Source organism: Athene cunicularia (assembly GCF_003259725.1).
Source record: "Athene cunicularia isolate RWA chromosome 11 unlocalized genomic scaffold, athCun1 chr11_part1, whole genome shotgun sequence".
NCBI classification, from domain to species: Eukaryota; Metazoa; Chordata; class Aves; order Strigiformes; family Strigidae; genus Athene; species Athene cunicularia.
In genome coordinates, this window is record NW_020799113.1 from 18,966,903 (window position 1) to 18,979,092 (window position 12,190).

General features: G+C 60.4%; 1 protein-coding gene across 3 annotated transcripts; it reads right to left on the reverse strand.

The window, feature by feature from the left end:
• Positions 1-1,849: 1,849 nt before the first annotated feature.
• On the reverse strand, positions 1,850-11,612 carry FHOD1 (formin homology 2 domain containing 1). Of its 3 annotated transcripts, XM_026856883.1 has the most exons (21): positions 11,506-11,612; positions 11,306-11,370; positions 9,958-10,025; positions 9,748-9,853; positions 9,444-9,538; positions 8,922-9,033; positions 8,716-8,810; positions 8,470-8,613; positions 8,164-8,360; positions 7,898-8,008; positions 6,399-6,565; positions 5,361-6,139; positions 4,960-5,112; positions 4,625-4,807; positions 4,246-4,365; positions 3,885-4,046; positions 3,594-3,784; positions 3,321-3,513; positions 3,089-3,242; positions 2,827-3,003; positions 1,850-2,221 (listed from the first exon to the last, which is right to left on the reverse strand). In XM_026856883.1, the coding sequence occupies exons 5-21, from the start codon at positions 9,522-9,524 to the stop codon at positions 2,139-2,141; spliced, it is 3,102 nt and encodes a 1,033-aa protein (XP_026712684.1). In that variant the 5' UTR covers positions 9,525-9,538; positions 9,748-9,853; positions 9,958-10,025; positions 11,306-11,370; positions 11,506-11,612; the 3' UTR covers positions 1,850-2,138. The 3 variants fall into 3 exon arrangements, with proteins under 3 accessions (XP_026712684.1, XP_026712685.1, XP_026712683.1); XM_026856882.1 differs by lacking the exon at positions 1,850-2,221 and having other exon boundaries at positions 2,237-3,003; XM_026856884.1 differs by lacking the exons at positions 1,850-2,221; positions 8,164-8,360; positions 8,470-8,613; ... (5 more) ...; positions 11,306-11,370; positions 11,506-11,612 and adding an exon at positions 7,592-7,615 and having other exon boundaries at positions 2,236-3,003; positions 7,898-7,986.
• Positions 11,613-12,190: the final 578 nt, after the last annotated feature.

The window sequence follows — 12,190 nt, forward strand, 5'->3', positions numbered from 1 at the left end:
GCCCCCACCACCCAGCAGCCCACGGACCTGCCTCCGCTCGCTAAGAGGCCCCCCGGCATCCTGCCACCCCCTCTCCTTCCCGGGGAGGCCGCCCCGGCCTGGTGGTGTTTTGGCATAAGTCATCTCTGCGACGGCCAAGCCAAGCACTTCAGGCGCCGCTCAAGGGCAGCGTGTGCCCGGGGCTGGGCCGGCAATCCTGGAAATATCACCAAGGCTGCAAAAAAACCCCAAACTCGAGCTGGAAAAAAATAAACAGCTTGGTGGAGGCCTTCGCTGGGGACGCAACTGTCCCAAGTGCCACCAAACAGTGCGGGGTTGGGGGGGGTGTGTGTATTCACTGGTATCCTGCCTCAGGTTCATCCAGTGGTCCCTCAGGAGTGACAGTCCTGGGGTTATCACAAGTATAATGTCACTTTAGGTACCTAGAGCAGGTGGAGGGGGTCAGGCAGACGCTTCTCTACCCTTTTCTCCTTCCTGCTGTGCATCCAAGCAGCTCAGTGTCATCTTTCATGATCTTTTCATCCTCTCTTTGGGGACCCAAGTCAAGCACCCTGAGGGGACAAGAGGCAGATCATGTCTTGGGGCATCTCTGGAACACCTGCAGCTTTTGACCTGGCATCCCACTGTCCCCAAAGCCACCCCGGGGCCATCGCAGGCACCTCAAAAGCTGGGGCAGGCTGGCACTGCACAGCTCCTCTGTGGCCACTGGCGGGTCCAGCCTCGCAGGAGAGGGACAACCATGTGTAGAGATTAGCTGAGAGGGTGAAGCTTCCCTGCCCAGTGGAGTTTTTCTTCATTCCTTGAAAGCCAGAGACCTGCTGTGTGGGATTCAGGGCTGGAGGCAGCACCAAGGTGGAGCTGCCATGATGGATGATGTGACAAGAGTTCTCAAAAGCCTCTGCCATGGGTGATGGTGCCCAAAGCACTGCAGCTTGGCAGAGGGGGATGCTCAGAAATGGTACCCACCCACCATCTAGCACCCACAGGGAGCATTGCAGCCAGCACCCAGCGTGGGTTTTAACCCATGCCCATGCTGGCATGAGCCACACTGGGCCAGGAGGTGGCATGTTCCTGCCTGGACATCTCCCAGTGGGACAGGCAGATGCTGCCCTTGCTGTATTTCCACCATGAGGCAGCCCATCTCTGCCAAGCACAGGCAGGTTTCCAAAGCTTGCAACTTGGCTAGGGCCAGGTTTGCAGGAAGCCCCCTGGACCCACATTGGGAGAGAAACCCTGCCTCAGACTCAGGTTTGGGTCTGGCTAAAATCCCCCAGGAGAGGTTTGTAAGGGAGAGGTGAGGCCGGCCACATTCTCTTTGATTTTACTGTGCTGTGGCTCCCGCCCTTGAGCATGCAGCCTTGAGCCTGGCAGCAGTCCTTGCTCCTTCTGGCAGGGTCTCCCCGGGTGTCCCAGTACAGAGGGGATTGCACTGTCCCTGGGAGGGATAATGATGCCCTCAGGTCACAGGGCTGGCTGCTGCAGCCACATGCTTGCTCTGGGCAGCAGGGCTGGGGAGGCAGCAAGGGGAATGCTGGCTTGGCCCAGGGAGGAGTACCACAGCACCCCAGCCTCTGGGAATCTGCAGGGGATGGGGATACTGAGCTCCCCAGGCACAGTCAACCCTGGGACAGCTGCAGCAGCAGGCAGGTCCTGCTCAGGACCATGGCAAAGGTTTCCCCAGGAATGCTGGAGGGACCATCACCCCTTCCCTCTTGCCACCACCCTTGGCACTGCCTGCTCCAGCCCACAGCATCAAGAGCCTCCAGCATCCCAGCCCAGCAGTGAGGTGACCCAGGTGCAGGGACAAGGGACGCCAGCAGTGTGTCAGATCACTTTATTGCCACCCGGAGGTGGTCTGGGTCCAGCCCCTTGACCCCTCTAATACTGTTGACAAGGTGAACCCCGAGCCTCCACACCCACACATGGGCGCTGAGCATCTTCCATCCCGGCCATCATGGAGCAGCTCTGGGGCATCACTCCCATCCTGCTGCCTGCACCTCCAGGAGCTGGAGGCCAAAACGGAAAAGCAAGGCAAGACCGAGGGTGCAGAGCGTGCCAGTCCTGGAGCAGGAGCTGCTGCCACATCCTGCCCTGGGGGCTGCCCGGCGATGGGGAGCAGCACGAGCCCCCTTCACCCCTCAAACCTCCATGCCGGGTGCCCGCCCCAGGCCCAGCGCCTGCACCAGGTCATCGCTGAGCCCACTCTTCAGTGTTCGTCTCACTGCGGGAAGAAGAGAAGGTGGCACTGGCAGCATGAGCAGCGCTGGCTGCCAGTGTCCCCATGCATTGGTGGTCTACCCAGACACAGTGACCCTGGCATGCTGGGGAATGAAGGGGTGGCAGTGGGGTGCTGTGGCATGCTCTGGTCTCAAGAAACCTGCTGTGGCCTGGTGGGCTCAACATGGGAGGTGGTCAGGGGGAAGGAGCCAGGCAGGGCATGGGGAAAAAGACACAGAAATGAGACAAAGCATGGGGACAAAGCATGGGAACAGAGATGGGACAGGACACAGGGACAGAGATGAGACAGGGACACAAAGATAGGAAAGAGTATCTGGGCAGGGCCACAGGACAGGGTACAGGGACAGGACCACAGAGGTGGGACAGTGTATGGGGTCAGGGACACTGAGACAGGACTGAGTACAGGGACTGGGCAGAGCATGGGAAGATGGAGATGCAACAGGGCATGGGGACAGGGACACGGAGATGGGACAGAGTACAGAGACAGGGCATGGGAGCGGGGCCACAGAGCTGAGAGAGAATACAGGGACAGGGGCAGAGCATGGGGACAGAGATGGGCCAAGGCACAGGGACAGGGATGGGTCTTACAGGACTTCCTATTGCCACGGGACCTCCTGCGCTCCTTGTTGGCACAGGGCCGGGGGTTGGTGTTGTGAGTCACTGATTTCACCAGCTGGTCCATGATTTCATCTGAAGCATCGTCTGGGGAGCTGGGAACATCCTCCTGGGCTGGAGAGCCCTGTGCTGGAGTGGCATGCCCTGTCCCTGCATGGGGACAACAGGCATGCTGGCATCTGCCATGCCCAGCCAGCTGGGCAAGCCTTGGGTGCCTCTGCCACCCCGCTCCTACCCCGGCTGGCCCGGCTGCGGCGGGCAGGGGCGTCCGTGGGGGACGTCAGCAGGCTCTTCATGCTCTCGTGACCTGCTTCCATCTGCTCCTCAGGGCTGGTGGACACCACAGCGGGGGACGAAGTGCTCTCAGCAATGCCGGAGAACTTCTCGGTCTGCAGCGGGAGGAAGTGGGCATCAGGGACCCTGGGGGACATCACCTGGGGGTGGCAGCTAGCTGAGCGTCCCTGTACCTCAGTGATGAGCCGACCCCGGGTCTTGTTGCGCTCACGGTGGGCGGCCCGTTTCTTCTGCTGCTGCAGGACGCGCTCCCAGCAGGTGCGATACTCTAGGGCGAACTCCCGCAGCAGCTTGCAGATAGGAGTCACCTTCACATCCCGTGCCGTACTCGCCGGGTACCCCAGGTACAGCAGGAAGGAGTGAAACCTGCAGGGACATTGGTCACAGTGTGCCATCAACAGGACCACAGCCTTCTCACTGCATCCCCAGGACCTCGAGTCACCAACCTGTTGAGGACACGCCTGTGCACCACCTTCAAGACGATAATGCGCTGGGTGCTGTCCTTGAGGAAGTCCGTCAGCTTGCTCTTCAGCACTGGCTTGGTCTCATGCTTGGCAATCACCTTCAGGTTGTCCCAGGAGGTCCTGCACCTCCGCTCCAGCTGCATCAGGCTGTTGGCCAGCTCATCAAAGTCAACCTGGAAGAGAAAGATGTCAGCCCTCGGTCACGCCGGCGGAGATGGGCAGTCACGGGACCCACACCCTTGCGTTGCCCAGGTGTCATCTGCCTTGTCTCACCTTGGCAGAGCGGGTGATGGAGGCAATCTCTGAGTAGAGGTCAGTGGTTTCTGGGAACTTCTCTACCACCATCTGGCAGAGATGGTGGAGCAGGGACTGCCGGTGCACTGTGTCCTTCACTTCTGAGACCTTCTCCAAGTAGCCCAGATCAAAGCCTCTGCTCTGAAACCCCAACGAACTCAGCAGGGCCTCTCCATCCCTCCTCCAGCAGAACTCCAGTTCACAGACCCCACCAGCACCACCCAGCCTCAGGTGCCACCTCAGGCTTTCCATGGTCCCTCTTGGGTACCCATGTACCGTGGCTGGTCCTGTCCTTGCAGCGCTCAAGACAGGCCACGTCCCCCCACACCCTGCTCCTCACCTGGGAGCCATTCAAGAAGTTGCCCATGGCCAGCAGCGTGGCCAGGATGCACTTGAAGGTGTGATTTCTGGCCAGCTGCTCCATGCCCACCTTCAGATCAAAGAGTGGCTCTGCAATCTCCTGGGTAAGGAAAGAGGCAGTAAGACCCCTTGGCCACCCTCTCCCTTGGGACCTTCAGCAGTCGGCCTTGCCCTTGAGGAAAACCACCTCATGGTCAACCCAAGCCAATGTTTGCCTTGGTGACCTGCAGCCTGTCCCCAGCCAGGATGGCACCTCCTGTAAGTGGACATGGCTGGTCCCCACCAGGAACACACTTGGCCCAGCATTGCTGGGACTGGCAGCAGGGGGAGGGCAGGGGGCAGAGGGGGTACACAGGTACCTGCTCCAGGCTCTCATAGTCCAGCTTGAAGGCCCAGAGCTGGAGCCTGGCTGTGAGGTCGCTGATAGAAGACAGGGCGAGCAGGAACTGCTCTGCAGAGCCCAAGGGCACATCAGGGTTGGCCAGTTGGGCCTCCTGGATCTTCTGCTTCTCCTCCTCGGTTGGGACCATTGTCAGGATTTTCTGGAGCAGGCAGAGAGGGATGTGTCAGACTCCAGACATGTCACCATGGGCTGTGTCACCCCAGGACTGACTGGCAGTCCACGGAGGCCTCCTGGCCAGGGGAAATGACCCATAAAAGAACCTCAAAGAGGCCAAGCTTCCCTCATGCCCACCTCAATCCCTTCCTTATTGACTGCAAACTCATCAAAGTTGAGCACAGCTGTCTTGATGATGTGCATGGGTGGCAGCACCGTGAGGCCAATGTTGATGGCATTGCTCCTCTTGGGGTCCAGCACCACCACCACCTTCTTCCCATCAATGGCTTTCTGCAAAGAGGACAGGATGGATGGGGACAGCCAGGCAAAGGGCTCACCGTCACGAAAACACCATGGAAATGGGGAGCTGATCAGGGTGAGCCAAACAATCAACATCCCCACCGGGCCTCCGGGCTGAACGTACCCATCTTCAGCATAGGGTAGGGGTGACAGTTCATGCCTAGGGTCCCCAGAGGAACTGACAACCTTCCTCCCACACCTCAAGTCCCCTTGGCTAATGAGTGCCAGCCCACTGGTACCTTTGAAGTTGGAACTTCCTTTGACCGTGACTCAAAGAGATGCTCCAGCTTGGCAGCATTGACCTCAACATTCTGCAGGGATGCCCACAGTGTTGCCTGACCGAACCTGCTCGGTCCCACAGTACCATCCAGCTGCTTCAGCTCCTTCCAGAAGAGCTTCACTGTCCTCTTCTTCTTGGCCTGGGAGGGGCCATCCATTGCTGAGAGGCCTAGCGGCCCTGGTGGGGGTGGGCAGCCAGGGACTCCAGGAGGTGGAGGGGGAACCATGAGAGCTCCAGCCCTCGTTGCTTCGATAGCAGGAGGGAGGAAGGAGCTGTTGGCCACAGGCCCTGTGTCCAGGATGTCAAAGTCTTCTTCTTCGGCCAAATCAGTGAAGTCCAGGTCCTTGATCTTCAGCTGCACGGGGCTGCCCTCCAGGCGCTCCCATGTCAGCTCCATGTCCTTCTTGATGGGCATCATCCTGGTGTTCTCCAGCTTCTGTGTGTGTGTCTCGGCATCTACGCTGGACATGGCACGTGCCAGCTTGGCATGGGCACTGGCCACTGGCCCATCTGGAGCCCTGCTATGGAGCCAGGCACCCTCCTGCTCCTGGCTGCTACCTCCCTCGGCGTCCATCTCCACCTCACCCTGGACCAAGGGGGACAAGGGGACCTCGGGGAAAACCTTCTCCCTCCCTGGCTCTGAAGACCCCTTGGCATAAAGCATGTCCAGCATAAATTTGGTGTCAGAGGAGATGGTGCTGCAGGAGTCGGTGGTGTCTGGCCGAGCCAGGCGAGACCCTGCAGGGAGAGGGGGAGAGGCTGGGGCAGCCCGCTTGCAGGGAGCAAGTGCTGCTGGGCTGCATGTAGAGTTGGGGTCCTGCTCCCTGGTGGGGTGTGCTTGGATGCTGGCGTTTGGAGGGGGATGGGGAGGTGCCACCCAGCTCTTCTATGGCTCTGGGTGTCACAGGCATGGTGTGGGGGCAGAGGAGCCATGAATACCCACCCCAGGGACCACAATGAGCCCAGATCTGGGAACACACACCCCAGCAGCACCTACTTATGCTGGGTGGCTCCATCCCAGGCTCAGGGGTGTTGATGTCCCTCTCCCACGCGAGACCAGCAGGATGCTCCAGCGCAGCATCGCTGAGGACATCGTGCCGTCCCTTGGCCATGGAAGAGATTTTCTCCTTCTGAGCTGCAGCCAGGTTCTCCAAGAAGCGAGCTCTGCGAGACAGGGGAGGACGTTGGCCAGGAGCAAGGCAGGGGTGGGGACAGTGGGCAAATGAAGCCAGGCCACACTGCACAGTCAGCCCTGCAATGGAAACACCCTGCGCTGACCACACCACAGCGGGGACCCGGAGGATTCAACCTCCTCTGAGCCCTGCAGACAGGTGATGCCACTACGGCTTGGGAACAGGGATGCTGCAGCCCCATGGGAACCAAAGACTCATGCCATCAGGGTGCCACCATCACCTGCTGGTCCCAAGGGACCTGGTGCTCACTGCGACCTTGTCCAAAAGCTGCAAAACCCAGGAGGATGCCCAGGCAGAGACTCGCAGGGACCCTCCTGCTCCTCATGCCCTGCGTGGCTGGAGCCCAGATGCCTCCAGCCAGGCACTGGCCCAAGGAAGCGCATGCCTGGAGACACACGCATGCCTTTACTTACTCAAACTTCCTCAAAATAGGCTTGTCCCCATGCAAGGAGGGGGCATCCTCCCGCCTGAGGGAAAACAGGGGTTAGCCCCCACTGGTGGCAGCCCCCCGGGGCTCGTGCTTCCTGCATGCACCTGCCTGGAAGCCCTCCAGCATAGGACCCACGTCCCACCATCACCCCATGGTCCTGGGATTCATGGGGAGCCAGAAGAGCCCCAGTAAGTCTCCTCCTGCCCTGGCACTACATGGCATTGGGTGCTGGTGAAATGGGGCACCGTCCACCTCCAACCAGAGCCACCCAGTTTGCCACCAGGATGGTGATGCCAGTGCCCTGTCAGCTGCAGGGTGGGCCGTGCCACCCCCAGCAGGGACACCTCGCCCCAGAAGTGGGGTATCAGAGGGTGTCATCACCCCATGGGGGATGCTGGTGATGGTGGGTGAGGGCTGGGGTCCCGCAGGCAGGGCATGGAGGGGAGTGAAAAGGACTGGGGGCAGCAAGGTGGGTGCAAGGGGCAGCAAGTGGGGCAGGGCAGTGCCCGCTCCCACTGGAGCATCACCCTGGGAGGGAGCACACGCGTGCAGAGCCCAGGCACTTACCAGACAGGGGCAGTTTGGTGCAGCCTGCAAAAGGAAAGATAGAAAGAGTAGGCAGAGGAGAGGGCAAGCGTGGGCAGAAAGGAGGAGTGAAGAGGAGCTGGAGCAGAGCTGTGTGCGCCCAAAAGATGCCCTGGAGCCCCTGGCCAGACCCCCTCAGACACCTGCTCACCCATCACACTTCTCTCCAGTCCCAGTGCCTGCCCAGACCCTGTTTCCCCCAGGTGCACGGTGCACCTCACGCTCCTGGGGCATCCACTGCCACCCCAGGGGGACACCCCCTGCACCCAGCCCCTCCTGGCTGCTTACTTGTAGATGCTGCGCTCGCCCAGGCCTGGGGGCTGCTCCTTCTCAGCCAGGGGGGAGGCCAGGGCTAGCTGCACACTGGACATGCTGTTGTACATGCTGATGGGACAGGGTCTGCAAGAAGAGGTGACAGGGACTGAGAGCAGGTCCTGCAGAGCTGCCCTCTGCCCCTGCACCGGGAACGAACCCAAGTGCTGCTCACATCATGTCTCAGCATCTTAACTATCCTGGAGGCATCCCCACCGTGGGCCGCCTTCAGCCACACTTACTCTGCTGGGCTGCTTGGCACGGGGACAGCTGGGGTGTCTTTGGTGGGGGGCTCCTTTGGGGTGCCAGGGGACTCAGGGCCAGGCTCCTGGCAGCTGCCCTGGGATCGCCACCCGTGCCGGCTCTCATCTGTCCTCCTCCGCTCCTTGCGGCCCCCTGAGGGCGGCTCTTCCACACCATCCTCCAGCTTGAGAGCGCTCTGCAAAGGGGTCGGGGGGAGGCATGGCACCCCTGCCACCCCACACTCCCACCCTCCCTGCTGCCACGGGACATGGCGTGTGGCTGGGTCCCACAGGAGCCCCGCTCACTTCATAGAGTGCAAACTGCTGCTTCAAGTCGAGGTCAGTGCCCTTGCTGCCCAGGTACTGCTGCACCACACGCTCCATGCCCTGCTGCTCCAGGCAGTCCGTCACATCGTAGAAGGTGTCCTGGTCCGGGAGGGCTGCCAGCGTCTGAGCAGGACCAGAGGGACACTGCTGGCACCGGTGTGACCCATGCCAAGCCCCGCCAGCATGGCATCGCAGGGACATCCTGCCACCCCCCCACCCCCAGACCTTGTTGATCAGCGTCATGGTGAACACCAGCAGCTCCGTATCGGCCCCGTTGCGTTGCTCCAGGATGGCCATCAGGTTGGACCACGGACAGGCGCCTGGGAAAGGCAGCGTGTGCTGGTGACACGTGGGCGGGGGGGACCACACATGGGCTGGGGGGACATGCCATCCCCAGCAGGGACTTCATGGGGGACAGGGGCTGCACCCACCTCTTGCATGGTCCACGGTGTTGATGGCATGGATGAGGAGCAGGGCGTTGGGCTCCGTGTACTCCACAAACACCAGCAGCAGCTTCAGCGCCATCTTCACCACCAGGCGAAACTGGGGCAAGGGACAGTGACTGGGATGGCAGCGGTGGCAGGGAGATGCCAGCACCATGCCAGGGCACTGAGGGGGTGTCTGTGCCCATGCCCCAAGGCTGGGGGCTTTGCCATGGGGCCAGGGACCAGCCTGCAGCTGTGATGCTGATGACCAAGGGGCACCGGGAAGGCACCCAGGGACCCCCTTACTCAAGCTCTGTGCCCAGAAGCACAGTCACATAAGGACAGGGAGCTCTGGTGACCCTGGGTGACTTCCAAATGGGTGGGAGCAGGACCTGACACACCCAAAGGTACCAGGGCACTAAGCCTGACGGTGGGGTAAAGCTCCTGAAGGATGGTGCAAGGGGACAGCCCCAGGCAGGGGTGCAGCCAGGGGCACAGGCAGCCCCCCCAAGGGCAGCAGGGGCTTACCAGGCTTCCCGACAGTGTGTACAGCCACTGGACGGTCTCATTGTGGTTGATGACACCCTGCATCCCATCCACGAAGAGCATGATCTGGCTCAGGGCTGTAAGACAGAGTGCAGGCAGGGTCATGGCACAGCAGGCAGGGCTGCAGCAAGGGTAGGGCTTTCCCATTCCTGCGCAGCATTACCACACCAAGGGCCAGGTCTGGCAGCTGCCCGCATGGCAGCCCAGGCAAACACGCTGGCTCACACCCACTGAGTGCCAGCCTTCCTCCCCAGGGATGGGAGGTGCCCCGTTCCCAAATACCAACCCCGCAGAATGTAATTCTGGTAGTTCTGGTCGGCCTCTGCCCCCACTTTGATCAGGCATGTCAGCCCATCCAGGTTCACGAACTCTGGCACCAGGTCCTTGTCCTCCTGCGGGGTGAAGGCCAGGCATTATTGCAGCGTGGCGGGGCAGGGTGGGCAGCCAGCCCCGGGGGAGCCCCCCCGAGCCCCTCACCGTGACAGCATCACTGTACCTGAAAGAGCTGCTTGAGGGAGAAGAGGGATCGCCGCAGCTCCGGCCCCTGTGAGTTGTACAGCTTCTCTGGAAGGAAAGGAGAGAGGCGGTGTGATGGCCTGACCTGTTGGGGCTCACTGCTGACGTGGGGCTCTGACATGCTCCCGTCTGTCTGGGAAAGCCCCACATCACTGCTTTACCCCTGTGCTGTCACCCCAGGACACCAGCGTTGTCCCCGGCTGTGGGACATGCAGGGCGGAAGCAGCTGCAGCTCCACAACTACTTATTTCAGATCTGCCACTTTCCTATTTCCTTTTTTTGCCTTTTTTTTTTCTGCCCAGCAATGACATAAATATCCCCTCTGGTTTCCTGTGCAGAAACGAAACAGGAACATGAGCAGGAGGCTGAGCTACTTTTAGCCATCCCTTCACAGGCACAGCCCTGGCACGGTCCTGGAGTCCCAGGCAGCCCCGTGGCTTGTGAAGAAATGCAGGATGGGGACAGGAAGGATGGCAGCATGACACCAGCTGCTCAGGGACAAAAGCACGATCACTGGGCTGAAGGCTGGATGGAGACTACATGCTCCTGGGGACAGTGCCTGCAGGCAGAAGCCAGCACGGAGCAGTCGGAAAGCCAAAGGAGACCAAAGGCATCGAGAGCCAGCACTTCCCGCATCCAAAAACAGTTATCTGAGCATCCTGAGCTATTTGGGTCAGGCTTAAAGAGAAGAAGCCAAAAGTGAGCTGTCCAAAGAGCCCTCCAGACATGCTGATGAGGGCTCTGTAAAACACGAAGTCCCAGCAGCCTCCTCCACTCACTTATCGGCTTGTCAGAGCAGCTGAGAGGTAAAGCAGAGCATCCCAGGGCTCAGCCGGAGCCTGGGAACTGCTGGCAGAGAGCATGACCCCGACCCCGGCCTTCCTGCCCCTTTCCCACATCACTCAGCTGCAGCCCGGCCAGCATTGCTCTGCTCAGTACTTGTCTTCTCCCCTACTAGGGAGAAAAAAGGCTTAAGACTCCTGAATATTTTGCAGGACCTCTGAGCAGGCTTCCCAAAGCTGTGGCAGCACTTTCTGCTGTGCAAGAGCTATTTGTATCCTGCAAAACTATATTTAGAGCTTGCTTGAATGACCCAGAATATGTGCAACGGGCAGTGGGCTCCCAGCAGAAGAGGCAAAAGTCCCGATCTCTGAGGATGGAGGGGATTAACCCCGTGAGTCCACACGAGTCTCATGGGGCCCATGTCCCCTGCACCTCCAGGAGGGGTTATGGGGCAGGAGCTGCCCTGGGCTGTACCACTCCCTCCCTCCATCACAAAAAGCCACTGGACATGCACCAGCCTGGAGAAGGAAACAGCCCTGACTCACCGATGATGGCGTGGACTCTGACAGAGAGCTGTGTGCGCAGGATCAGCGTTGGCCGTCTCCCCTTCCTAGGACGGGAGGAAACGCTGTGTGAATGCCTGCAGCAGGACCACCACGGCCCCTCACCCCCTGACACAGTGCTCACACCCACGTGGGTCCCCATGTGCAATCCCTAGAGGGCCCAGGCACCCCATGTGCCTCACCTGACCTCCTCATAGAAACCCTCCAGGTCATCCTTCTGTTCCAGCAGGGACAAGTCGAGGTCCAGGTAGTGTCCAGAGGGTGAGACCTGCAGCGTGCAGTCCTCCAGCTGGGGATGCAGACAGCCTGGCTGAGCCCCTGCGCCTACCACAGCCCTCCCCGCTCCCAGAGGATGCAATATCCCCAGGTCACTCTCCTGCCCACAACAAACCCACCAAGCAGCCACATCCTGGAGCAGGGTGGCACATCTCACCCCGTCCCCAAGTGCTGGCCCCGTGAGAAGATGCCCTGGCACCCTCCACCCCAGCCTGGTGGCAGATTGAGGGAGAAACACTGGAGCCTCAGGTTGGGAAAAGGCAGAGTGAAGGCCACCAGGCTCCTCAGCAATCCCCTGGGCAGGAGCCACGGCAAGAGGCTGATCTGCTCCCTGGGGCTCCCATTAATCAGCTGGGTTGTGACTGGGGCAGGATTTGCCTCCTCCCAGGGATGGTTGCTTCACCTGGGCAGATAAATTGCCTCTATCTGCAGGGACTGGGTCTGCAGGAAGTGCCAAGGCACCCAGCCCAGCCAGGAACACCCCAAACCAGAGCAAATCCCACAGGAATGTCCTCCAGCTGACACAGCTTCTGACTCAGCCTGTAGCCTTCTAGCCTTGTGGCATCTTCCAGCAGGATGAGGAAAAGCACA